Source organism: Salmo salar, chromosome 06 (genome assembly GCF_965601325.2).
Source record: "Salmo salar chromosome 06, fSalSal1, whole genome shotgun sequence".
Lineage (NCBI taxonomy): Eukaryota > Metazoa > Chordata > Actinopteri > Salmoniformes > Salmonidae > Salmo > Salmo salar.
Genome location: NC_138296.1, coordinates 20,149,949 through 20,177,539, shown reverse-complemented (window position 1 = coordinate 20,177,539; position 27,591 = coordinate 20,149,949). Strand labels below are relative to the sequence as shown.

The window sequence follows — 27,591 nt, the reverse complement described above, 5'->3', positions numbered from 1 at the left end:
GGCAACTCACCCCCAAGTGGTGAATGGGCAACTCACCCCCAAGTGATGAATGGGCAACCCACCCCCAAGTGGTGAATGGGCACCTACTGATTAGTATTTTTCTACCGAATATACATTTTAGTCAGTTGGTTGCACAAATTCCATTATACCTTTCAGCGGACTAGAACAGGTAACATTCCAGAACAAGTAAATGCCCGTTTTTGCCAACATGACATTTCAGACAGCCTGAGCTACAGAGAATCAATAAAGTTATCGATTAAGACGAAGCAAAAAGGAAGGGAAATTATTTTTAATGGGACTGCCTTGGAAAATGTTTTCAATAACTGAATGTCCGCTTGAGGTCTCACTTTTGAAAGAGAGCGAGCGAGCGAGAAAGAGAGAGAGAGAGAACACTGATGTGTAGATTGCAGGAACTGGGAGTAAGAGTAGGGTGGAATTCACACGGAATATTCAGCTGTAGCTGTACATTTCGTTGGATATATGTTTTCATAATAATTATTGCGACTTGGACACTATTTCTCATGTCTCAGATGCGATAGTGTTTTCATCACATCACTGCCCCCGGGGCACAGTGGATATTATTTAACTACGCTCGAACAGCCGTCAGCCTTCACTTTCGAGGTTTTGGAGTTGATCAATTCATTGAATCAGAAAATACATTCTTAACATGGCTACGGATCAAGAAAAGAATAAACAGCTTTTGATAAAGCTGTTGGAGAGACCAGGGAACGGGAGCTGTGTGGATTGCGGAGCCGCAGGTACAGTCTAGGCTACTATGGTCGCATCAATGTCTCAAATATGTCAGGTCAGGTGGCGCGCGCGATTCTCCAGACAGGTAGGCTATGAACAAGGTCGCTGCGTTTCGCCACGCAAGCAGCGCTACCCTCTCGCATTAGATAATGGATTATTTAATCATAGACCATATACCATCAAGTTGCGGGTAGGTTAATATAGGAATACTCTGTCTTGATGGTGTTGTAAATGTGTTTTGATTTGGGTAATTGGATACTCTAGCGATCATGTTCACTGCACAGCCTGGTCTCAGAGGATTTCGTATTATTCTGTATGTAAATCCGAGATGCTGCCATGCAGGTACAGTAGGCTACTGTAGTGCTCAGTTGTTTGCAGTTATAAGAGTTATCACTGTCTGTTTACACTCTAGTGAAGTCAAACTGGTGTCATTGCATAACAATAGAGTGAAATCTGGTCAACATTTAAATGTTTGTATCAGAGAGAGAGGGAGACCGAGAGAGAGCGAGAGACTGGGACCTTGAGAGCGTGACAGGCAGGCTGACTGACAGAATAACATAATATTTTGGGATTTAGGCCTAATTCCATGTGTGAGTTCCCCAGGCTCTCTCTCTCTCCCTAGCCCATCTGACCAATGCCAGTCTATAGCATTATCTACCACCACAGAGCGAGACCTACATCTAATCATAATGTAGGTTGTAATACAGTCTCCATAAGCTTATTGTGTCCACTGACCAGGAATACGTTACAGACTAGTTATGATTTCTTAATGCTATGACTCATTCAAGTGGACGTGCCCTGCCATTAACCTCGATCTATCCAATATTAATCCCCTGGTTCCATCTACTGTAGCAGTTACTATGCTATACAAGTCAAGGCTCGAAGTCAAATAGTGATATTTATTTTCAGGGTAGTAATTCATATGTGCAATGAATAGCAACTGCATGGATTTTGAAAAGACTTAAGAGGGTCCAGTCAACATAACATCTACTGTATTCCATCATTAAATAATTTAACTATCCTTATGGATCATTTAGATTCCTCAGGAAGTCTGTCTGCCTCCTTCCGTATCAAGTGTTTCTTGGAAGAATAAGAGGATCTGTAATGTGTTTTGTTTGTGGCCCTTCCCTGAGCACCCGAAGTGCCACCAGATCACCATGACATTACTGATCTAGTGAGATGTCGTCGACAGAGATGGCTGCCTCGCTTCTAGTCCCACAAGCATTTCGTTACACTAGCAATAACATCTGCTAATCATGTGTATGTGACCAATGACATTTGATTTGATAACATGATGACAAAATAAGACATAAAATTTGGAATATAGCTTCCCGTTCTTACAAGATGTCAGTGGTATGAGTGGACGAGACATACAGTATGTCATACTTAACTGTAAAGAGCTTGTTTATTTTTTTCATGGGCCTCATCACATAGTAGAACACTGTAATCTATTAAATCCTGCAAATGCCACCTGCTCTTTCATAAGGCCAATGCCAAGTGACACTAATATTTCATCAGGAGTGCTGTGCTATTAATGATGCAGATCAGAGGACCAGTTTAGCCTGTGGAGCCAGTCTGCTCTGCATGGAGACGATAGATACTCCAGGGTTGTGTTCATTAGGCACAAAATGGAAGAAAAACTGACTGAAACAGGGACAGATTGCCTGGAATTGTCCAATAAGAAGCTCAATTTATTTTGTTCCATTGCATAACGTAAAGCATTTTTTTGTGTGACATGCCCTAATGAACATAACCCAAGGCTGAGTGCTGAGCACACCCACATGTTCCCATGGTGACTCAGCTATGAGCTCATCTCTGGATCCGAGGTCACAGAGTTCGCAGTTATGTCTTGTCCTGTTTGGCTTTTGAAAGAAATACAGTATCTACAGTGAGAAATAAAGTATTTGATCCCCTGCTGATTTTGTACGTTTGCCCACTGACAAAGAAATGATCAGTGTATAATTTTTAATGGTAGGTTTATTTGAACAGAATAACAACAAAAAAATCCAGAAAAACGCATGTCAAAAATGTTATAAATTGAATTGCATTTTAATGAGGGAAATAAGTATTTGATCCCCTCTCAATCAGAAACATTTCTGGCTCCCAGGTGTCTTTTATACAGGTAATGAGCTGAGATTAGGAGCACACTCTTAATAACCTGTTGGGGATAGGGGGCAGTATTTGCACGGCCGGATAAAAAACGTACCCGATTGAATCTGGTTACTACTCCTGCCCAGTAACTAGAATATGCATATAATTGTTTGATTTGGATAGAAAGCACCCTAAAGTTTCTAAAACTGTTTGAATGGTGTCTGTGAGTATAACAGAACTCATTTGGCAGGCCAAAACCTGAGAAGATTCCAAACAGGAAGCGCTCTCTCTGACTTTTTCTTGGCCTTCTTGATCATCTCTAACCAAAACAGGGGATCTCTGGCATGACGTGACATTTTCTAATGCTCCCATAGGCTCTCAGAAGGCGCCAGAACGATGAATGGTGGCTTTGCAGGCCCTGGCTGAAAAACAGTAGCGCATTTTGTAAGTGGTCGATCTGAGGACAATGAGACTGGAGGCGCGTGCACGAGCCGGCACCATGTTTACTTTCTCTCTCTTTGAACGAAAACAACGACTCCCGGTCGGAATATTATCGCTTTTTTTACGAGAAAAATAGCATAAAAATTGATTTTAAACAGCGTTTGACATGCTTCGAAGTACGGTAATGGAATATTTTGCATTTTTTTGTCACGAAAACGCGTCGGGGGCGTCACCCTTCTTTACCCTTCGGATAGTGTCTTGAACGCACAAACAAAACGCCGCTATTTGGATATAACAATGGATTATTTGGGACCAAACCAACATTTGTTATTGAAGTAGAAGTCCTGGGAGTGCATTCTGACGAAGAACAGCAAAGGTAATCAAACTTTTCTAATAGTAAATCGGAGTTTGGTGAGTACCACACTTGGTGGGTGTCAAAATAGCTAGCCTGTGATGGCCGGGCTATCTACTCAGAATATTGCAAAATGTGCTTTCACTGAAAAGCTATTTTAAAATCGGACATAGCGAGTGCATAAAGGAGTTCTGTATCTATAATTCTTAAATTAATTGTTATGTTTTTTGTGAACGTTTATCGTGAGTAATTTAGTAAATTCACCGGAAGTGTTCGGTGGGAATGCTAGTCACATGCTAGTCACATGCTAATGTAAAAAGCTGTTTTTTGATATAAATATGAACTTTATTGATCAAAACATGCATGTATTGTATAACATAATGTCCTAGGATTGTCATCTGATAAAGATCATCAAAGGTTAGTGCTGCATTTAGCTGTGGTTTGGGTTTATGTGACATTATATGCTAGCTTGAAAAATGGGTGGCTGATTATTTCTGGCTGGGTACTCTGCTGACATAATCTCATGTTTTGCTTTCGTTGTAAAGCCTTTTTGAAATCGGACAGTGTGGTTAGATTAACGAGAGTCTTGTCTTTAAAATGGTGTAAAATAGTCATATGTTTGAGAAATTAAAGTAATAGCATTTCTAAGGTATTTGAATATCGCGCCACGGGATTACACTGGCTGTTGAGTAGGTGGGACGCAAGCGTCCCACTGGCCCAGAGAGGTTAAAGGGAGTGCTCTAATCTCAGTTTGTTACCTGTATAAAAGACACCAGTCCACAGAGGCAATCAATCAATCAGATTCCAAACTCTCCACCATGGCCAAGACCAAAGAGCTCTCCAAGGATGTCAGGGACAAGATTGTAGACCTACACAAGGCTGGAATGTGCTACAAGACCAACGCCCAGCACCTTGGTGAGAAGGTGACAACAGTTGGTGTGATTATTTGCAAAGGGAAGAAACACAAAAGAACTGTCAATCTCCCTCGGCCTGGGGCTCCATGCAAGATCTCCTCGTAGAGTTGCAATGATCATGAGAACGGTGAGGAATCAGCCCAAAACTACACGGGAGGATTTTGTCAATGATCTCAAGGCAACTGGGACCATAGTCACCAAGAAAACAATTGGTAACACACTACGCCGTGAAGGACTGAAATCCTGCTCAAGAAAGCACATATACATGCCCGTCTGAAGTTTGCCAATGAACATCTGAATGATTCAGAGGACAACTGGGTGAAAGTGTTGTGGTCAGATGAGACCAAAATGGAGCTCTTTGGCATCAACTCAACTAGCCGTGTTTGGAGGAGGAGGAATGCTGCCTATGACCCCAAGAACACCATCCCCACCGTCAAACATGGAGGTGGAAACATTATGCTTTGGGGGTGTTTTTCTGCTAAGGGGACAGGACAACTTCACCGCATCAAAGGGACGATGGACGGGGCCATGTACCGTCAAATCTTGGGTGAGAACCTCCTTCCCTCAGCTAGGGCATTGAAAATGGGTCGTGGATGGGTATTCCAGCATGACAATGACCCAAAACACACGGCCAAGGCAACAAAGGAGTGGCTCAAGAAGAAGCACATGAAAGTCCTGGAGTGGCCTAGCCAGTCTCCAGACCTTAATCCCATAGGAAATCTGTGGAGGGAGTTGAAGGTTCGAGTTGCCAAACATCAGCCTCGAAACCTTAATGACTTGGAGAAGATCTGCAAAGTGGAGTGGGACAAAATCCCTCCTGAGATGTGTGCGAACCTGGTGGCCAACTACAAGAAACGTCTGACCTCTGTGATTGCCAACAAGGGTTTTGCCACCAAGTACTAAGTCATGTTTTGCAGAGGGGTCAAATACTTATTTCCCTCATTAAAATGCAAGTAATTTTATAAAAAAATTTGCATGCGTTTTTCTGGATTTTTGTTGTTGTTATTCTCTCTCTCACTGTTCAAATAAACCTACCATTAAAATTATAGACTGATCATTTCTTTGTCAGTGGGCAAACGTACAAAATCAGTCTATAATTTTAATGGTAGGTTTATTTGAATAGTGAGAGACAGAATAACAACAAAAAAATCCAGAAAAACGCACGTCAAAAATGTTATATAATTTTATAATAGTCTTTTTTGCAGGTTTATGATAATCTCGCACTATCCCTTTAATTGGGAGATCCACTGTATATCCACCACTATCCCTTTAATTAGTAGATGTACATCTAAGTGCAACAGAGCAGTGGCAGGCTACTTAAGGATATCAATGTGTCTAATGGTTATACCCTGGTGTGCTGTTTGGCTGAGTTACATGAGTTAGATACAATGACTGCATGCTCCATAGAAAACGACTTGCTCTAGTCCTATGACCCAGTCATAAACAGCAGCCACTGAAACCAAAACAGAATAAAAGCATCTCATACAATAATGCTGATCAGACATACAGTCTACAAACAATGTACTTTGGCATAGCTAGAGAGCTCATGCAGGAAATTACATATACCACATTCTTCTAAAGTCTTCTGTTGCTTTCATCATATTTTGACCACAGGCTCGGCCTTTTCCAGTTCAGGTTGAACTTACTGCGACCTGTGCTGATGTTGGGGACAGACTGTAAAACAGAATACAGGCCCTGAAGGCCTGGAATGACACTAGAATGTGCTTCACATCACTCTTTCTTGGCTGCCTTGTATTAAAGCTACATTTCATGCAAACTTACTGAGCCACATGAGAGTCTTTTTAGGAAAAATACTTACAGGAAGTTATGCCATATCTTGTTAAAGCAGAGGAGTATGCTTTCCAGGGGGTCGTTGGGCTCTATAGATTCCGTCTGTCTGTCTGTCTGTCTGTCTGTCTGTCTGTCTGTCTGTCTGTCTGTCTGTCTGTCTGTCTGTCTGTCTGTCTGTCTGTCTGTCTGTCTGTCTGTCTGTCTGTCTGTCTGTCGGTCGGTCGGTCGGTCGGTCGGTCGCTCGCTCGCTCGCTCGCTCGCTCGCTCGCTCTCTCTCTCTCTCTCTCTCTCTCTCTCTCTGCCTGTCTGTCTGTCTGCAGTCATTTTCCTGTGTTTTATATATATATTTACACACTTTGATGTTGGAATAACACTTAAATTAAAATGATGATAATGCCCTTTTAGTGTTAGAGCTGTTTGAAAAGACCGGCTGAAATTTCAGGAAGTTTTGGTGGGATGGAGTTTTGGCCTGCCTGGTGACATCAGAATTAGTTAATAGACCAATAAGAAAGAGAGTTTCAAACCTCTGCCAATAACAGTTAGTTTTCCCCTTTCCACTCAGACCACTCCCAGACAGTCCTAGCAAAACTCTTGCTTGTGAAATTGCTCTTTGTTAAGAAGCTATTTTGGTTCCTTTTGACCATTTTAATTGAAAACAATCACAGTAAAGTACATAATAGTTCCCCAGAAATGCTATGATATTGAGATAAAAACGGCTGCTTTGGACCTTTAAGATATCAGTCTAAAGGTCTGTGGTAACCATGTCATGGTAGTAGTGGCCTGTTCTGTCTCTGTTAGTCTGAGGCAGCCTTGAAATGAACTTCCTCATTTGTAGTACTGTCATTGTTGCTAAGGGTGTTTCCTGTGTGCGTGTCTGCATGTCTTCTCTGTGTGTGTGTGTGTGTGTGTGTGTGTGTGTGTGTGTGTGTGTGTGTGTGTGTGTGTGTGTGTGTGTGTGTGTGTGTGTGTGTGTGTGTGTGTGTGTGTGTGTGTGTGTGTGTGTGTGTTTGTGTGTTTTTCAGACCCGGAGTGGGCGTCCTACACCCTGGGTGTGTTTGTGTGTCAGAGCTGCTCGGGTCTCCATAGAAACATCTCCCAGATCAGCAAAGTCAAGTCTGTCCTGCTGGACCCATGGAGTGATGCAGAGGTAGAGGTGAGTCTGTCCTGCTGGACCCATGGAGTGATGCAGAGGTAGAGGTGAGTCTGTCCTGCTGGACCCATGGAGTGATGCAGAGGTAGAGGTGAGTCTGTCCTGCTGGACCCATGGAGTGATGCAGAGGTAGAGGTGAGTCTGTCCTGCTGGACCCATGGAGTGATGCAGAGGTAGAGGTGAGTCTGTCCTGCTGGAACCATGGAGTGGTGCAGAGGTAGAGGTGAGTCTGTCCTGCTGGACCCATGGAGGGATGCAGAGGTAGAGGTGAGTCTGTCCTGCTGGACCCATGGAGTGATGCAGAGGTAGAGGTGAGTCTGTCCTGCTGGACCCATGGAGTGGTGCAGAGGTAGAGGTGAGTCTGTCCTGCTGGACCCATGGAGTGGTGCAGAGGTAGAGGTGAGTCTGTCCTGCTGGACCCATGGAGTGATGCAGAGGTAGAGGTGAGTCTGTCCTGCTGGATCCATGGAGTGATGCAGAGGTAGAGGTGAGTCTGTCCTGCTGGATCCATGGAGTGGTGCAGAGGTAGAGGTGAGTCTGTCCTGCTGGACCCATGGAGTGGTGCAGAGGTAGAGGTGAGTCTGTCCTGCTGGACCCATGGAGGGATGCAGAGGTAGAGGTGAGTCTGTCCTGCTGGATCCATGGAGTGATGCAGAGGTAGAGGTGAGTCTGTCCTGCTGGACCCATGGAGTGGTGCAGAGGTAGAGGTGAGTCTGTCCTGCTGGACCCATGGAGTGGTGCAGAGGTAGAGGTGAGTCTGTCCTGCTGGACCCATGGAGTGGTGCAGAGGTAGAGGTGAGTCTGTCGTGTTGGACCCATGGAGTGGTGCAGAGGTAGAGGTGAGTCTGTCCTGCTGGACCCATGAAGTGATGCAGAGGTAGAGGTGAGTCTGTCCTGTTGGACCCATGGAGTGATGTAGAGGTAGAGATGATTTGAGTTTGCCATTGGTTCTGTGTGTGTGTGTGTGTGTGTGTGTGTGTGTGTGTGTGTGTGTTTGTGTGGTGTGTTGTCTGTGTTTGTGTGTGTGTTTGTGTTGTGTGCTTGTGTGTGTGTTTGTATGGTGTGTTGTGTGTGTCTGTGTTTGTGTGTGTGTGTTTGTGTGGTGTGTTGTGTGTGTGTGTGTTTGTGTGGTGTGGTGTGTTTGTGTGTGTATTTGTGTTTGTGTGTGTATTTGTGTTTGTGTGTGTGTGGTGTGTTGTGTGTGTCTGTGTTTGTGTGTGTGTGGTGTGTTGTGTGTGTCTGTGTTTGTGTGTGTGTGTGTGTGTGTGTGTGGTGTGTTGTGTGTGTGTGTGTTTGTGTGGTGTGGTGTGTGTGTATTTGTGTTTGTGTGTGTATTTGTGTGTGTGTGGTGTGTTTGTGTGGTGTGTTTGTGTGGTGTGTTTGTGTGTGTATTTGTGTTTGTGTGGTGTGTTTGTGTGTGTGTGTGTGTGTGTGTTTGTGTGGTGTGTTGTGTGTGTGTCTGTGTTTGTGTGTGTATTTGTGTTTGTGTGGTGTGTTTGTGTTGTGTGTGTCTGTGTTTGTGTGTGTATTTGTGTTTGTGTGGTGTGTTTGTGTGTGTGTGTGTATTTGTGTTTGTGTGGTGTGTTTGTGAGTGTGTGGTGTGTGTGTGTGTGTGTGTATTTGTGTTTGTGTGGTGTGTTTGTGTTTGTGTGGTGTGTTTGTGTGTGTATTTGTGTTTGTGTGTGTGTTTGTGTGTGTATTTGTGTTTGTGTGGTGTGTTTGTGTGTGTGTGTGTATTTGTGTTTGTGTGGTGTGTTTGTGTGTGTGTGGTGTGTGTGTGTGTGTATTTGTGTTTGTGTGGTGTGTTTGTGTTTGTGTGGTGTGTTTGTGTGTGTATTTGTGTTTGTGTGTGTGTTTGTGTGTGTATTTGTGTTTGTGTGGTGTGTTTGTGTTTGTGTGGTGTGTTTGTGTGTGTATTTGTGTTTGTGTGTGTGTTTGTGTGTGTATTTGTGTTTGTGTGGTGTGTTTGTGTGTGTGTGTGTATGGGGGGCAGTGTTGTGAGGACAGCCTCTCGGCCCTAATTCTGGCAGGTGATTGATGGAGGAAGGGAAAGAAGGGAGATGGAGACTAAATGAGTTGAAGGAAGGCAGAATGAGAGAAAAAGGGGTGCGAGGCTAGAGATAAGGTGTCAAGGTTTGGTATTGATCTTGTGTGCATGCCAGCACAGTGCATGTGTGGGTATGTATGTAAATGTATGCATGAGTGTGTGTGTGAGTGAAACCCAGCTCATGAAACATCTCTTTCTCTCTGTGATTGCAGTTTATGGCGTCCAACGGCAACGATGCTGCTAAAGCCAAATATGAACAGAAGGTGCCTGTTTTCTACTACCGTCCAACACACACAGACTGCCAGTAAGTGTCTTGGTCCCTGGCCCTACAACCGTCCAACACACACAGACTGCCAGTAAGTGTCTTGGTCCCTGGCCCTACAACCGTCCAACACACACAGACTGCCAGTAAGTGTCTTGGTCCCTGGCCCTACAACCGTCCAACACACACAGACTGCCAGTAAGTGTCTTGGTCCCTGGCCCTACAACCGTCCAACACACACAGACTGCCAGTAAGTGTCTTGGTCCCTGGCCCTACAACCGTCCAACACACACAGACTGCCAGTAAGTGTCTTGGTCCCTGGCCCTACAACCGTCCAACACACACAGACTGCCAGTAAGTGTCTTGGTCCCTGGCCCTACAACCGTCCAACACACACAGACTGCCAGTAAGTGTCTTGGTCCCTGGCCCTACAACCGTCCAACACACACAGACTGCCAGTAAGTGTCTTGGTCCCTGGCCCTACAACCGTCCAACACACACAGACTGCCAGTAAGTGTCTTGGTCCCTGGCCCTACAACCGTCCAACACACACAGACTGCCAGTAAGTGTCTTGGTCCCTGGCCCTACAACCGTCCAACACACACAGACTGCCAGTAAGTGTCTTGGTCCCTGGCCCTACAACCGTCCAACACACACAGACTGCCAGTAAGTGTCTTGGTCCCTGGCCCTACAACCGTCCAACACACACAGACTGCCAGTAAGTGTCTTGGTCCCTGGCCCTACAACCGTCCAACACACACAGACTGCCAGTAAGTGTCTTGGTCCCTGGCCCTACAACCGTCCAACACACACAGACTGCCAGTAAGTGTCTTGGTCCCTGGCCCTACAACCGTCCAACACACACAGACTGCCAGTAAGTGTCTTGGTCCCTGGCCCTACAACCGTCCAACACACACAGACTGCCAGTAAGTGTCTTGGTCCCTGGCCCTACAACCGTCCAACACACACAGACTGCCAGTAAGTGTCTTGGTCCCTGGCCCTACTACCGTCCAACACACACAGACTGCCAGTAAGTGTCTTGGTCCCTGGCCCTACTACCGTCCAACACACACAGACTGCCAGTAAGTGTCTTGGTCCCTGGCCCTACTACCGTCCAACACACACAGACTGCTGGCCTAACCACCCACCCCTTCATGCCATGATCTAGGTCGCTCAGCTGGGTCACCCTCTGTCTGTGTGACCGCTCCACTCAGTGGGCCCTCTAAACACTGTAACATAACACAATGCAAAGGCTAGATTTGTAACCAACAGGAACAAACGGCTTACCAAACTTCACCAAACATGACCAACTTTAAACTTGTGGGCTTCTCATTGGCACACCTCTAAAATGACAACCTCTCAAAGACTAAATGAGTTATAGTCATATGGAGGAAGCTCCACGTAGAGTCTAGGAGGTAGAACCATTACCAGATGTTGGTTACCTAGACAGGTTCCTCCTTTCAGGTGTGCAATGTTTAGTCATCAATGGCAGAGGCCAGAGGAAAGGCAACAGTTTGGAATGCAGCCACAGTGCGTTCATTGTCTTACGTCAGATCGCTCGAGGATTCCGCTTGCTCTGGTTGAGGGACGAGTGTAGGAGTGACGCTACTGGATGTAAGATAATGCCCCAAGTGTTGACAGTACCCTTCCAAATGGAGTCCTCAGCCTGGTTCTCCTGGGGGATAACAGTCCCACTGGGCACAGACTTCACTTCAACGTCTAGTTTTGATTTACATTTGGTTGAGTTGTCAAATGACGTGAATTCAATGTGAAATCAGAAAAACATTTCAAAATTTCATTGGATTTAGATATGAACTAGGACTTTTTGCAAATCTAACTTGTTTTCTCCACGTTGATTCAATCACACACATTCTTGGGGTTGAAATTACCTGGAAATAATGTTGATTCAAGCAGTGAATGGCCTCCAGTGATATCAATAACAACACAATCACCAACAATATTTTAAGCTGCTACACAGGGCTTCTACTGCTGGGGAGATCTGGGAAGGTATTTTTAGAGGTGAGAGGCAACCACACGCAATAGAGTAGAGCGACAAGAGAGAAGAGAGGAGGATTGATGAGATGTGGTAGAGACTAGAAAGACTAGAATACACGAGAGAGGAAAGGAGGAGGATTGATGAGGTGTGGTAGAGAGACTAGAAAGACTAGAATACACGAGAGAGGAGAGGAGGATTGATGAGGTGTGGTAGCGAGGAAGGGAGGGAACTAGACATGGAATGGGAATGATAAATTCAGAGCGAGGCAGAGGGAATTGGAGAGAAGTGTGTCAAAGTATTTTTATGGGTGACCGTCCATTCTAATCATTTCTGTAATAAAAATATTTGACAGGGCAGAGGAGCAATATAATATTTATTATATTTAAAACATAAGTACACCATTTCACACTCACTGGATGAGAACTCCAGGGTTGAGTTCATTAGGCACCAAACGGACTGAAACAGGGAGGAACTATCTGGACTGGTCCAATAAGAAATACTTATTTTTGTGTTCCGTTGCAAAACATTTTCAGTTGCGTGCCCTAATGAACACCACCCTGATCTGTCATCCATGTTGGTTAATGAGACATTATTGACAGGGAATCTTTTCAAGCATAAACACAGTAAATATAGTAAACAAACACCAAGTGTTTCTGCAGGCTCCTTCGGGAACAGTGGATCAGAGCCAGATACGAGAGGAAGGAGTTTGTGTGTGTGGAGAGACAGGAGCCTTACTCTGCAGGTAAGGCTGAGTACACACACAAACGCATGCACACAAACAAGCACGCTCGCATGCACACACACAGACAGACAGACAGACAGACAGACAGACAGACAGACAGACAGACAGACAGACAGACAGACAGACAGACAGACAGACAGACAGACAGACAGACAGACAGACAGACAGACAGACAGACAGACAGACAGACAGACAGACAGACAGACAGACAGACAGACAGACAGACAGACAGACAGAAACCAGATTGCATAGCGGAGAAGGTGCGGTGGGATTCGAAATGGTCGGTAATCTGTTTGTTGACATGGCTTTCGAAGACTATAGAAAGGCAGGGTAGGATTGATATAGGTCTGTAGCAGTTTGGGTCAAGAGTGGCCCCCCCCTTTGAAGAGGGAGATGACCGCAGCTGCTTTTCAATCTTTGGGAATCTCAGATGACACGAAAGAGAGGTTGAACAGGCTAGTAATAGGGGTTGCAACAATTTCGGCAGATGATTTTAGAAAGAAAGGGTCCAGATTGACTAGCCCGGCTGATTTGTAGGGGTCCAGATTTTGCAGCTCTTTCAGAACATCAGTTGACTGGATTTGGGAGAAGGAGAAATAGGGAAGGCTTGGGCGAGTTGCTGTGGGGGGGTGCAGTGCTGTTGACCGGAGTAGGGGTAGCCAGGTGGAAAGCATGACCAGCCATAGAAAAATGCTTATTGAAATTCTCAATTATAGTGGATTTATCGGTGGTGACAGAGTTTCCTATCCTCAGTGCAATGGGCAGCTAGGAGGAGGTGCTCTTATTCTCCATGGCCTTTACAGTGTCCCAGAACCTTTTTGAGTTTGTGTTGCAGGAAGCAAATTTCTGCTTGAAAAAGCTAGCCTTTGCTTTTCTAACTGCCTGTGTATATTGGTTTCTAACTTCCCTGAAACGTTGCATATCACGGGGGCTGTTCGATGCTAATGCAGAACGCCACAGGATGTTTTTGTGTTGGTTAAGGGCAGACGGGTCTGGAGAGAACCAAGGGCTATATCTGTTCCTGGTTCTAAATTTCTTGAATGGGGCATGCATGCTTATTTAAGATGGTGAGGAAGGCATTTAAAAAAAATAACAACCAGGCATCCTCTACTGAAGGGATGAGGTCAATATCCTTCCAGGATACCAGGGCCAGGTCGATTAGAAAGGCCTGCTCGCTGAAGTGTTTCAGGGAGCGTTTGACAGTGATGAGTGGAGGTCGTTTGACCGCTGACCCATTACGGATGCAGGCAATGCGGCAGTGATCGCTGAGATCTTGGTTGAAAACAGCAGAGGTGTATTTAGAGGGCAAGTTGGTTAGGATGATATCTATGAGGGTGCCCGTGTTTACGGCTTTGGGGTGGTACCTGGTAGGTTCATTGATAATTTGTGTGAGATTGAGGGCATCAAGCTTAGATTGTAGGATGGCTTGGGTGTTAAGCATGTCCTAGTTTAGGTCACCTAGCAGCACGAGCTCTGAAGATGGATGGGGGGCAATCAGTTCTCATATGGTGTCCAGAGCACAGCTGGGGGCATAGGGTGGTCTATAGCAGGCGGCAACGGTGAGAGACTTGTTTTTAGAGAGGTGGATTTTTAAAAGTAGAATTGTTTGGGTACAGACCTGGATAGTAGGACAGAACTCTGCAGGCTATCTCTGCAGTAGATTGCAACACCGCCCCCTTTGGCCATTCTATTTTGTCTGAAACTGTTGTAGTTAGGGATGGAGATTTCAGAGTTTTTAATGGTCTTCCTAAGTCAGGATTCAGACACGGCTAGGACATCCGGGTTGGCAGAGTGTGCTAAAGAACTGAATAAAACAAACTTAGGGAGGAGGCTTCTAATGTTAACATGCATTAAACCAAGGCTATTACGGTTACAGAAGTCATCAAAAGAAAGCGCCTGGGGAATAGGAGTGGAGCTAGGCACTGCAGGGCCTGGATTCACCCCTACATCGCCAGAGGAACATAGGAGGAGTAGGATAAGGGTACGGCTAAAAGCTATGAAAATTGGTCGTCTAGGACGTCCGGAACAGAGAGTAAAAGGAGCAGGTTTCTGGGGGCGATAAAATAGCTTCAAGGTATAATGTACAGACAAAGGTATGGTAGGATGTGAATACAGTGGAGGTAAACCTAGGCATTGAGTCATGATGAGAGAGATATTGTCTCTAGAAACATCATTGAAACCAGGTGATGTCATCGCATGTGTGGGTGGTGGAACTGAGAGGTTGGATAAGGTATAATGAGCAGGGCTAGAGGCTCTACAGTGAAATAAGCCAAAAAACACTAACCAGAACAGCAATGGACAAGGCATATTGACATGAAGGAGAGGCATGCTTAGCCAAGTGATCAAAAGGGTCCAGTGAGTAGTGAGGTCGGTTGTGGTCACGGCGATTCAGACAGCTAGCCGGGCCATGGGTGGCAAGTTGGCAGAAGATGGTCTGTTTTTAGCGACCTCGTGCGTTTCCGTCGGTAGATTAGTGGGGTTCCGTGTGGTAGAGGGGACCAATCCAATTGGCAAAATAGTTATAGTGGCCCAAGAAAATTGGCCGATAGACCTGTTCAGATAGCAGCCGATAGATGGGCGTTCAGGTTACGTCGCGATGGAGGGGCCAGTTGGATAACTCCCTCGGGCAGATAACGTCGGTAGTCCAGTCGTGAAGGCCTGATGGGGCTCCGCATCGGCAGTAAAACGGGTCCGGATAGGTGATTGTAGCCCAGGAGTGGCTGATGGAACTCTTCAGCTGGCTAGCTCCAGGATAATTGATGTTAGCTCCAGGACCGACGTTAGCCAATAGTCACTCGGATAGCAGCTAGCTAGCTGCAAGATCCAGGTGTAAATGTCCAGAGCTTGCGGTAGAAATCCGGGGATATGGAGAGAAAATAGGTCCGGTATGCTCTGGTCTGAGTCGTGTTGTACAAAACTGGCGATAGCTTTTCGAGCTAAGGGATAGCTAATGACTGCCAACCGTGGTTAGCTGAATTCTAACGTTAGCTAGTGAACTGGCTAACTTCTGGCTAACTTCTGGCTAGCTTCTGTTGTGGATTTCATATTTGAGGTAAATAATACTTTTTTTTTTTAAATTGGTGAGGCGGGTTGCAGGAGAGTGTTTTGAAGTTGAGTTTTTAGAAAAAAATATATAAAAAGATATGCGAAGAAAAGATGTAAATATATATATACACGGGACACGACAAGATGAGGACAAAGGTCGTCTGACTGCTATGCCATCTTGGTGACATCAGCCGACGTTGGCTACTTCAACTGCAGCGGTATGTTTGATCTGCACATGTGCCAGCACCAGCAGCGCAAGCCTCTCTCTATGCTTATGTGTGAGTGAACTGAAAGTATGCATCTTAGAAACAGTTTTCACATACTAACTCTACATGTTCAAACTCAGAATCAAACAGGCTTCCCCAAAATAACATGGTCGCTGTAGTACAATGTTTATTTTGATTGCTGATTTCAGATGTGTTTATAAACAAGATTATTAGGGACATCCTTCTTACTTCACAGCATGTAAACATTTAAATCAAATGATTATATTAATCTATTCACAATAATCGTATTATTGTGTGCATACTCAGTGCCAGACGTCTTCCTATTGGTCAGTCACCGGGACTGGCACGTACCACCAGCCACACTACACGATAAAAGGTGAAAAAATTGGGACACTGACAGAACTTTGTTATAGCCTACGACCACATGTAGTGGTACTTAATCAGACCCCGTCACACTGAACGAGCCATAATGTCAGACCGTAGACCCCGTCACACTGAACGAGCCAAGATGTCCGACCGTAGACCCCGTCACACTGAACGAGCCAAGATGTCCGACCGTAGACCCCGTCACACTGAACGAGCCAAGATGTCCGACCGTAGACCCCGTCACACTGAACGAGCCAAGATGTCCGACCGTAGACCCCGTCACACTGAACGAGCCAAGATGTCCGACCGTAGACCCCGTCACACTGAACGAGCCAAGATGTCCGACCGTAGACCGTGTCACACTGAACGAGCCAAGATGTCCAAAAATCATTTGCAACCTAAGAATGTTCCCACGACGTGGACAATTGTTCTGGGATGGCAAAATCGTGGCATAAGACAGCTAAAATCGTACAGTCTGCATAGGCCTTAAGGAAATTGGAACACTTTCACAGCAGTATTAACTGAGATGAAATGCCAGTCTGCTCTTCATTCTTCAGTCTCATTCTTTCACCCTGTTGTCTGTCTTTTAGTGCATTGCAGATTAATGGGATTTGATAGTTTGATATTAATACTCTATTCACGTGTGTGTGTGTGTGTGTGTGTGTGTGTGTGTGTGTGTGTGTGTGTGTGTGTGTGTGTGTGTGTGTGTGTGTGTGTGTGTGTGTGCGTGTGTGTGTGTGTGTGTGTGTGTGTGTGTGTGTGTGAGTGTTGGCAGTGTAGGGCAGTGACAGTCCTAGTTGTCTCTGTCTGTTGGCTGAGACTTAGTGAGGGCAGCGAGGCCAGTGACAGGAACAGACAGGGAGCACAAAGCCATGGTGTGTGTGCGCTTGCTGAATAGGGCAGAGTGTTGATTTCAGCATTGATCGTAATGTTGGAAGAAGCCATTGATCTCTGCTGAGACAATTCAAGGTGAATTATTCATGCTAGCTAAAGACAAAGACGACAGACATCACCACCTTGACCCAGCCTCAGCAACACACACACACACACACACACACACACACACACACACACACACACACACACACACACACACACACACACACACACACACACACACACACACACACACACAGTCTACTGGACCCCAGCTTCACTACTGAATCCTGTTATTTTGTGGCTCCCCCTTTTACACTCTCCTCATCTCCTTCTCTCTCTCCTCCTCTCCTTTGCTCCTTTGTCTTTGGAATGGGACCCCTGTGGTTCCTCTCCTCTCCTTGCAGGGTACCGAGAGGGGTTTCTATGGAAACGGGCCCGAGATAACGGACAGTTCCTGAGCCGAAAATGTATTCTGTCAGAGCGGGATGGTGCTCTGAAGTACTTCAACAAGCATGATGTGAGTGTAGTGCTATGTATATCTCTCTCTTTCTCCCCCCTTTCTCTCTCTGTCTCCCCTCTCTATATCCCTCCCTCTCTCTTTCTCCCCCTCTCTCTGACTCTTCTTCTTTCTCTTTGCATTTGTGAGTGTCTGAGTCTCATCTCAATTGCACTCTGAGGTCCTGAGCTGCAATTGCTTGAAATAACACACACCTTGGGAAATGTCAGGTATATTGTAATTGCTTAGATCATTATGCAAAATCTCCCATTTCTCATACCCCCTTCCTTCGCCTTCCTTCTCATTCCGTTCTCCTCCTCCTCCCCGTCCTCCTCCTCTTCATTCCTTTCTCCTGACTATCTCTGACAATAGTACACTGTTATCGTCTCAAACTTCTGATTCTGATCTGCTCACATTCCCCAGTTGTTCTGTTCCACATAGTGGCATTGTCTCCTACTTTGCATATCAACAAAAGATGCATGTTAAATCCAGTAAAGAATGATGCCACATACCTCACCATAAACATTGGCGACTCCCTGTGCCTGTTTCAAATAGAAGTTGTCCTTAACCACAGATCAGATTACTCTATTCCCAATCCTTACCTTAACCATCAGTTGAATGCAAAGAATATCTGACCCTTAATCAGTTGTTCAGGACAAATTCTACATACTCTACATTTCACCAAAAGAAGACCTGGGTGTCAGTGAACATCATACCTCCCATACATTCTAGGCCTGATAGGGGACAACTGGCTTCAGCCACATAAAATAGCAAACCTTGCTAGTGACTGTAGTTACTAGAGGAAGCTCATAGTTGATTGTTCTGCAGCCGAACAATGATGATGATGATGATGATGATGATGGTGGTGATGACGATGGTGATGATGATGGTGGTGGTGATGATGATGGTGGTGGTGATGATGATGCTGATGGTGGTAGTGGTGATGATGGTGGGGGTGGTGGTGGTGATTATGGTGGGGGTGGTGATGATGGTGGAGGTGATGATGATGATGGTGGAGGTGGTGATGATGATGATGGTGGTGGTGATGAAGATGATGGTGGTGGTGATGACGATGATGATGGTGGTGATGATGGCGATGATGATGGTGGTGGTGATGATGTTGGTGGTGGTGGTGGTGATGATAGTGGGGGTGATGATGATGGAGGTGATGATGATGATGGTGGTTATGATGGTGGTGGTGAGGATGATGATGGTGGTGGTTATGAAGATGATGTGGTAGTGGTGGTGAGGATGATGATGGTGGCGGTGATGATGATGTTGGGGGTGATGATGGTGGGGGTGATGATGATTGTGGTGATGATGATGATGGTGGTGATGATGGTGGCGGTGGTGAGGATGATTATGGTGGTAGTTATGATGATGATGATGGTGATGATGATGATGACGACGGTGGTGATGATGACGGCAGTGATGATGATGATGATGAATACTCTTCTCTCCTGTACAGGCCAGAGAGCCCAAGGCTCTGATGAAGATCCACACCCTGAACGCCTCCTTCCAGCCTGGGAAGATAGGCCAGCCCCACGGCCTGCAGGTCACCTATCTGAAGGACAACAGCACTAGGAACATCTTTGTCTACCACAAGGATGGCAAGGTGAGGTGAACAAATTTGAGGCAATGTTGTGTGGTCGTTGGGTGTTCGCTTGGCTGCTGCTGGACAAAAATAGACAGTCAGGAATGTACAGTCGACTCCTGGGCCATGTTTATTAGGGTGCACAACAGAATAAAAAAGAACATTCAGATCTAGAAACGAAAATGACTTCTCTTATTGGACAAGTTGAAGTAGTCCCTCCCTGTTCCAATTAGTTTTTCTTTTGTTTGGTGTCTAATGAACACGACCCTGAGCAATGCAGGTCAACAGTCCCATATCAAGTACATTCTCTTGACTTGATCTGGATATCTGCATGCTCCGGAATGGTTCATTTGCATTCACACCAGTCCCACAAAATTACATTCATCTAGGTCATCTTTGTTTAGCACACTGTAGCAAAACATTTTTCAACAGAAAACATAAATGAGCATTTCTTATTGGTCAAGTTCAGTAAGTACCTCCCTGGTTCACTCAGTTTTAAAGCGTTTTCTTCTGTTTCCCGGAGAACACCTCCCAGGAGTGGACTGTCTCTATCTAAGTGGCTGGCAGCTGAGTAGGAGTATATTTCCCTCTGCAGGACATACGTTGCAATTGCATGCCTTTAAATACACCCTAAATCCAGTAGGAAATATTCTGAAATCAAAGTTGACTACTATTTACAGTAATGGTGGATTATTGCCAGGAAAGAGTCTCTATCGGCTGTCAGTGTGTATGGAGATTGGGTCGTGTTCAGTGTAGGTAGCACAAAAAGTGGCCTTCCGTTTCATGCCCATTGAACAGGACCCAGATCATGTTAGCATGTCTGTTGTGTTTTAAGGAAATGGTGGACTGGTTCAACGCCATCAGAGCAGCCAGATTTCACTACCTACAGGTCGCTTTCCCTGGGGCCCATCACGCTGATGTGAGTCTCTCTCATCTTATCGTTCTCTCATTAATCCCTCAGTCCCTTCCTCTCTAGTATACACAGGTATTATATACAGCTGGCTCAATTCTTCTCCCTACCCCTTCTCCTTGGCCTTATAACCCTTCAATGTTTGCATATCCCAAGGGTCTTGATAGATATAAGCAGTGTACTGGTGTATCTTCCATCATATTGCTTATACCTTATGGATCTGCAAACATGGAAGGGTTAGGGCCAATGGGAAGGGGTAGGGAGGGAATTGAGACTGGCTACACACACCATCACATGGTCACAGAATAAAACATTTCTCCTTCTTCTCATGTATTCGTCCAGTTGGTGCCAAAGCTAACACGAAACTACATCAAGGAAGGCTACATGGAGAAGACGGGTCCAAAGGTGAAGTCTTTTAATACATACACTTTAGTTACTTTGCGACACAGCACTTAATGCTTCTAACTTCATCAGCCCATTGGGTTTCACTGCGAATGGGGTTTAATTTGTACCACACAAAACTACCTCATTAATAATGGCCATGTACAACCTCAGCCAATGAGGGAAAAAAGTATTTGATCCCCTGCTGATTTTGTACGTTTGCCCACTGACAAAGAAATGATCAGTCTATAATTTTAATGGTAGGTTTATTTGAACAGTGAGAGACAGAATAACAACAAAAAAATACAGAAAAATGCATGTGAAAAATGTTTTAAATTGATTTGCATTTTAATGAGGGAAATAAGTATTTGACCCCCTCTCAATCAGAAAGATTTCTGGCTCCCAGGTGTCTTTTATACAGGTAACAAACTGAGATTAGGAGCACACTCTTAAAGGGAGTGCTCCTAATCTCATTTTGTTACCTGTATAAAAGACACCTGTCCACAGAATCAATCAATCAATCAGATTCCAAACTCTCCACCATGGCCAAGACCAAAGAGCTCTCCAAGGATGTCAGGGACAAGATTGTAGACCTACACAAGGCTGGAATGGGCTACAAGAACATCACCAAGCAGCTTGGTGAGAAGGTGACAACAGTTGGTGCGATTATTCGCAAATGGAAGAAACACAAAATAACTGTCAATCTCCCTCGGCCTGGGGCTTCATGCAAGATCTCACCTCGTGGAGTTGCAATGATCATGAGAACGGTAAGCAATCAGCCCAGAACTACATGGGAGGATCTTGTCAATGATCTCAAGGCAGCTGGGACCATAGTCACCAAGAAAACAATTGGTAACACACTACGCCATGAAGGACTGAAATCCTGCAGTGCCCGCAAGGTCCCCCTGCTCAAGAAAGCACATATACATGCCCGTCTGAAGTTTGCCAATGAACATTTGAATGATTCAGATGACAACTGGGTGAAAGTGTGGTGGTCAGATGAGACCAAAATGGAGCTCTTTGGCATCAACTCAACTCGCCGTGTTTGGAGGAGGAGGAATGCTGCCTATGACCCCAAGAACACCATCCCCACCGTCAAACATGGAGGTGGAAACATGCTTTGGGGGTGTTTTTCTGCTAAGGGGACAGGACAACTTCACTGCATCAAAAGGAAAGATGGACGGGGCCATGAACTGTCAAATCTTGGGTGAGAACCTCCTTCCCTCAGCCAGGGCATTGAAAATGGGTCGTGGATGGGTATTCCAGCATGACAATGACCCAAAACACACGGCCAAGGCAACAAAGGAGTAGCTCAAGAAGAAGCACATTAAGGTCCTGGAGTGGCCTAGCCAGTCTCCAGACCTTAATCCCATAGAAAATATGTGGAGGGAGCTGAAGGTTCGAGTTGCCAAAAGTCAGCCTTGAAACCTTAATTACTTGGAGAAGATCTGCAAAGAGGAGTGGGACAAAATCCCTCCTGAGATGTGTGCAAACCTGGTGGCCAACTACAGGAAACGTCTGACCTCTGTGATTGCCAACAAGGGGTTTGCCAACAGGGTACTAAGTCATGTTTTGCAGAGGGGTCAAATAGTTATTTCCCTCATTAAAATGCAAATCAATTTATAATTTTTTTTAAATGCGTTTTTCGGGATTTTTGTTGTTGTTATTCTGTCAAATAAACCTACCATTAAAATTATAGACTGATCATTTCTTTGTCAGTGGGCAAACGTACAAAATCAGCAGGGAATCAAATACTTTTCTCCCTCACTGTATATTTGCAGGGCCTGTGAGCTGAATGCTTGCCTTGTACTGCTTGGTGTGGATAATGTATTGTTATTCCAGTATGTGATCCTGTATGTAAGCAAAGAAAGCAATTAGTTATGAGAGTACAATAATAGTGCATTATCACAGTTGTAAACAACGTTTCTTCATTAAAGAGGTTATACAGAACTTTTGCCTCTGGGGGGGGCTCTGAAACTAAAAGGTGTCCCCTAAATGGACAGACATATTGCCCAGAAATGAACTCATTGGACAGAAAGACAATATATTTAGGTGAATCATTAGCAACTAAACTTCTGTACAGCCTCTTTAATTCCTTCAACCTCGGTCTCCGGTTTCCCTCTTACAGCACACAGAGGGCTTCAAGAAGAGATGGTTCACTATAGATGACAGGAGACTCATGTACTTCAAGGATCCTCTGGTAAGATAGTCAGTGGGTAAATTAGGTGCCATGTCATATCGGTCAAAGAGATGGTGCTGTACCATTTCAGAACTATTAGTAACACTTTATTTAGGGCTTACGTTTCAACAGGCTCCAAAATGACTGATAATAGCTCTGATTGATAATAAATGCATAATACCCATTATAAGCAGTTCATTGGTTGTTATGACAAGTCATATAAAGCATTAAGGCACTTATAGTACAGTGGTACTGAACTAATGTTATTTGCATGTCATATTATGCAAACAAACATACCCAAATGATCTATTGGACCTCATATACAATGTGGCTGGTCAGACGCACACATTACACATGTAACAGGTACACACAGACACAGTCTTGTTTAACCTGTTATGGCTAGGGGGCAGTATTTTCACGGCTGGATAAAAAACGTACCCGATTTAATCTGGTTACTACTCCTGCCCAGTAACTAGAATATGCATATAATTATTGGCTTTGGATAGAAAACACCCTAAAGTTTCTAAAACTGTTTGAATGGTGTCTGTGAGTATAACAGAACTCATATGGCAGGCAAAAACCTGAGAAGATTTCATGCAGGAAGTGGCCTGTCTGACAAGGTGTCGTTCTTCTTGTCTCTGTTTATTGAAGAGTGAGGATCTTAGCTGTCCCGTGACACTTCCTACGGCTGCCATAGGCTCTCAGAAGGCGGCAAAACGCTGAATCGTGGCTTTGCAGGCTCTGGCTGAAACAAAGTAGCGCGTTTGGGTAGTGGCTGGTTACAGTACTGTGAGACTCAGGCTCGTGCCCGCGTCGACCGAAAGCTTTGTTTTCTTTCCTCTGTTTAGCTAAATGGACATTCCCGGTCGGAATATTATCGCTTTTGTACGAGAAAAATTGCATAAAAATGGATTTTAAACAGCGGTTGACATGCTTCGAAGTACGGTAATGGAATATTTAGATTTTTTTTGTCACGAATTGCGCCATGCGCACGACCCTGATTTACCATTTCGGATAGTGTCTGGGACGCACGAACAAAACGCCGCTATTCGGATATAACGATGGATTATTTTGGACCAAACCAACATTTGTTATTGAAGTAGCAGTCCTGGGAGTGCATTCTGACGAAGACAACAAAAGGTAATCAAACTTTTATAATAGTAAATCTGATATTGGTGAGTGCTAAACTTGCCGGGTGTCTAAATAGCTAGCCCGTGATGGCTGGGCTATGTACTTAGAATATTGCAAAATGTGCTTTCACCAAAAAGCTATTTTAAAATCGGACATATCGAGTGCATAGAGGAGTTCTGTATCTATAATTCTTAAAATAATTGTTATGCTTTTTGTGAACGTTTATCGTGAGTAATTTAGTAAATTGTTAGCAAATTCCCCGGAAGTTTGCGGGGGGTATGCTAGTTCTGAACGTCACATGCTAATGTAAAAAGCTGTTTTTGATATAAATATGAACTTGAATGAACAAAACATGCATGTATTGTATAACATAATGTCCTAGGTGTGTCATCTGATGAAGATCATCAAAGGTTAGTGCTGCATTTAGCTGTCTTCTGGGTTTTTGTGACATTATATGCTAGCTTGAAAAATGGGTGTCTGATTATTTCTGGCTTGGTACTCTGCTGACATAATCTAATGTTTTGCTTTCGCTGCATAGCCTTTTTGAAATCGGACAGTGTGGTTAGATAAAGGAGAGTCTTGTCTTTAAAATGCTGTGAAATAGTCATATGTTTGAAAAATTGAAGTTTTTGTATTTTTGAGGAATTTGTAATTCGCGCCACACCTATCATTGGATATTGGAGCAGGTGTTCCGCTAGCGGAACGTCTAGATGTAAGAGGATAACTAACCTTTTGGGGACACACAATTCAGTCCCATTCAAAATTTATTTTCTCTAACCCCTAACTCTTACCAAAAAACCTATCCTTTACCCTTAACCTAACCCTAAAACGAACCATAGCTCCTAACCCTGGACCTAAACCTAATTCTAACCTTAACCCTAAACTCCTTAGAAATAGCATTTGACCTTGTGGGAACTAACAAAATGTCCCCAGTTGGTCAAATTTTTGTTTGTTTACTATTCTTGCGGAGACTTCTGGTCCCCACAAGTATAGTTAAACACGTTCACACACACACACACACACACACACACACACACACACACACACACACACACACACACACACACACACACACACACACACACACACACACACACACACACACACACCACACACACACACACACACACACACACCCCTCTCTGAGTCTCCTCTCCTCTCGTTTCTTTGTGAGGATGCCTATGCGCGCGGTGAGGTGTTCATTGGTAGTAAGGAGAACAGCTACACTGTGCTCCCCGGCCTTCCCCCATCCACCCAGGGCTACCACTGGCAGTTTGGCATCACCATAGTAACACCCGACAGGAAGTTCCTGTTTACGTGTGAGACCGAGGAGGAGCAGCAGGATTGGATGGCTGCCTTTCAGGGTTTGGTGAATCGACCTATGCTGCCCCAGGAATATGCAGGTAACCATTCACATGGCTCTACCCAGGATTTGTCCAAGGAAAACATATACATTTTCTACATTTAGCTGACAATCTTATCCAGAGCGACTTATAAGAGAAATTAGGGTTAAGTGCCTTGCTCAAGGGCACATAGACAGATTTTCCCCCTAGTCGGCCTGGGGATTCGAGCCAGCGTCCTTTTGATTACTGGCCCAACACTCTTAACTGCTAGGCTACCTGCCGCCCCTTAGTTGAATAATATTTGGGGTCTTTTACTATGGGTGATATGTTGAGTATGGTGTCCAGCATACTAATAGTGACCTAATCACTTTCCATTGGTGGATATTTCTCGCCAATACATTTGATACCCTTCTGATGATTGGTGAATTGATAGCTCAATGCTTCCACTGAGTTCATGACAGTAGAGGCTATGACAGTTTATGTGGAGCTGAACCACTCTATTTTACACAGTTAATTTCTCCTGGTACCTGGTTAAGTGACTGCTCTCTCTATCTCTCTCTCTTTCTTTGCAGTGGAGGCCCACTTTAAGCACAAGCCCTGAGAGGAGGAGGACAAGAAGGAAAAAGAGGGAGGCTGGACATATCCCCTGGATGAAGACAGTCAAATAGGATCCTTCTCCTCATAAGGAGAAAAAAAGATATACAATTAAAGATAAACCACACAGAGCAGTAAAAGAGGGGGTAGAGAGGACTACAGAGGGTGGTGTTACTGTCCTGTTGCCATACTCCTCTACTCTGCCTTACCCCAAATCCTGCCCATATATAATGAACAAAAATATAAACGCAACATGCAACAATTTCAACGATTTTATAGAGTTACAGATCATATCAGTCAATTGAAATAAATAAATTAGGCCCTAATCTATGGATTTCACGACTGGGCAGGGGCGCAGCCATGGGAGGCCTAGGAGGGCATAGGCCCACCCACTTGGGAGCCCAGCCAATCAGAATTAGTTTTTCCCCACAAAAGTGCTTTATTACAGACAGAAATACTCCTCCGTTTCATCACCCGCAGGTGAAAAAGCCGGATGTGGAGGTCCTGGGCTGGTGTGGTTACACGTGGTCTGCGGTTGTGAGGCTGGTTGGACATACTGGCAAATTCTCTAAAATGACGTTGGAGATGGCTTATGGCAGAGAAATTAACATTCAGTTCACTGGCAACAGCTCTGGTGGACATTCCTGCAGTCAGCATGCCAATTGCATGGTCCCTTAAAACTTGAGACATCTGTGCCATTGTGTTGTGTGATAAAACTGCACATTTTAGATTGGCATTTTATTCTCCCCAGCACAAGGTGTACCTGTGTAATGATCATGCTGTTTAACCGTCTTCTTTATATGCCACACCTGTCAGGTAGATGGATTATCTTGGCAAAGGAGAAATGCTCACTAACAGGGATGTAAACAAATGTGTGCACAAAATTGGAGAGAAATAAGCTTTTTGTGCAAATGGAACGTTTCTGGGATCTTTTATTTCAGCTCATGAAACATGGGACCAACACTTTACATGTTCCATTTATATTTTTGTTCAGTATAGTTGGAAAGACAGCCCAGAATTATGTTGACCTCCTTAACTCATAGGAAGTCCCACCAAGTTGACTACATACCCTTCAATGGCGCTGCTAGTGCTGAGTGATTAGTGCTTTTTGAGGTCGGTTCGGTTAGATAAGAAAATAATCAAGTATTTTTTACATTAAATGCGCTATTCATAATGTGGGTTGAATACTGTAACACAGAATAAAACAAATTAATAAAATTCCCATGAAGGTAGTGACTGCCCATTACTGCTTATCACTTATTACCCATCATTTATTCACATTACTTTCATCAAATATTTCAGTTGTTGTGTATTTACATTTGTTTCATTTTATGACTTTATTATTTCATTCCGAGTCATCATCTCATCTCCATAGAGCTGATGCCTATGCTGTCTGACAAAATAACCATTTTAGTAGTTCAATTTTAGTAGTTCTTTAAAGTAAATGAGGCATACTTTATGACTGCTGAATACCAGCTATCAATCACTTAGATCATGTATTTTCAGGTAGAGATACCTTGTGAAGCAACAGATGCTCTCTATATCACCTCACAATCACGCATTCTTCTCTCTTCCATAGCAATTGAAAAGAAACACGGGACAAGTAGATTCGCAATGGATTATGGTCATTGTAGTTAATTACCACGTTTTATGCTCTAAAATATGTAGAATATTAGCCCTGTTGGAAACTACAACTCCCTACTATTTTGCACAGTTCAGGCTGTATGCAATTTATCTCTAGAGAAACTGTGCAACCCGAACAAAATGGATTTCAAATAATTTAACCGACGTCGGTCAATTAGTTGTTCAAAAAACGAAAAATAATCGACATTTCGATTAATCGCTCAGCACTAGGCACTACACATGCTAAAACAGATTTTCTGGCAAGTGCACCCTCTATTCATCTCTAT

General features: G+C 44.4%; 1 protein-coding gene across 2 annotated transcripts; it reads left to right on the top strand.

Annotated features, from left to right (window-relative positions):
* The first annotated feature begins 368 nt into the window (after window positions 1–368).
* On the top strand, window positions 369–26,922 carry LOC106606469 (arf-GAP with dual PH domain-containing protein 1). Of its 2 annotated transcripts, XM_045719859.2 has the most exons (11): window positions 369–758; window positions 7,362–7,492; window positions 9,749–9,840; window positions 12,454–12,536; window positions 17,458–17,570; window positions 19,018–19,164; window positions 19,979–20,062; window positions 20,396–20,458; window positions 22,563–22,634; window positions 24,919–25,147; window positions 25,660–26,922. In XM_045719859.2, exons 1-11 carry the CDS (start codon window positions 668–670, stop codon window positions 25,686–25,688), a joined length of 1,134 nt encoding a protein of 377 aa, XP_045575815.1. In that variant the 5' UTR covers window positions 369–667; the 3' UTR covers window positions 25,689–26,922. The 2 variants fall into 2 exon arrangements, with proteins under 2 accessions (XP_045575815.1, XP_082832475.1); XM_082976349.1 differs by lacking the exons at window positions 369–758; window positions 7,362–7,492 and adding an exon at window positions 7,898–7,932.
* The last annotated feature ends 669 nt before the right edge of the window (window positions 26,923–27,591 follow it).

What these genes read in the sequence shown, in the direction of transcription:
- LOC106606469 (XM_045719859.2), top strand. Translation starts at nt 668, where the DNA reads ATGGCTACGGATCAAGAAAAGAATAAACAGCTTTTGATAAAGCTGTTG. An exon ending in CCAACACACACAGACTGCCA is followed by an intron (nt 9,841 to 12,453) that starts GTAAGTGTCTTG and finishes GTGTTTCTGCAG; the next exon opens with GCTCCTTCGGGAACAGTGGA. An exon ending in TGGAGAAGACGGGTCCAAAG is followed by an intron (nt 20,459 to 22,562) that starts GTGAAGTCTTTT and finishes TCCCTCTTACAG; the next exon opens with CACACAGAGGGCTTCAAGAA.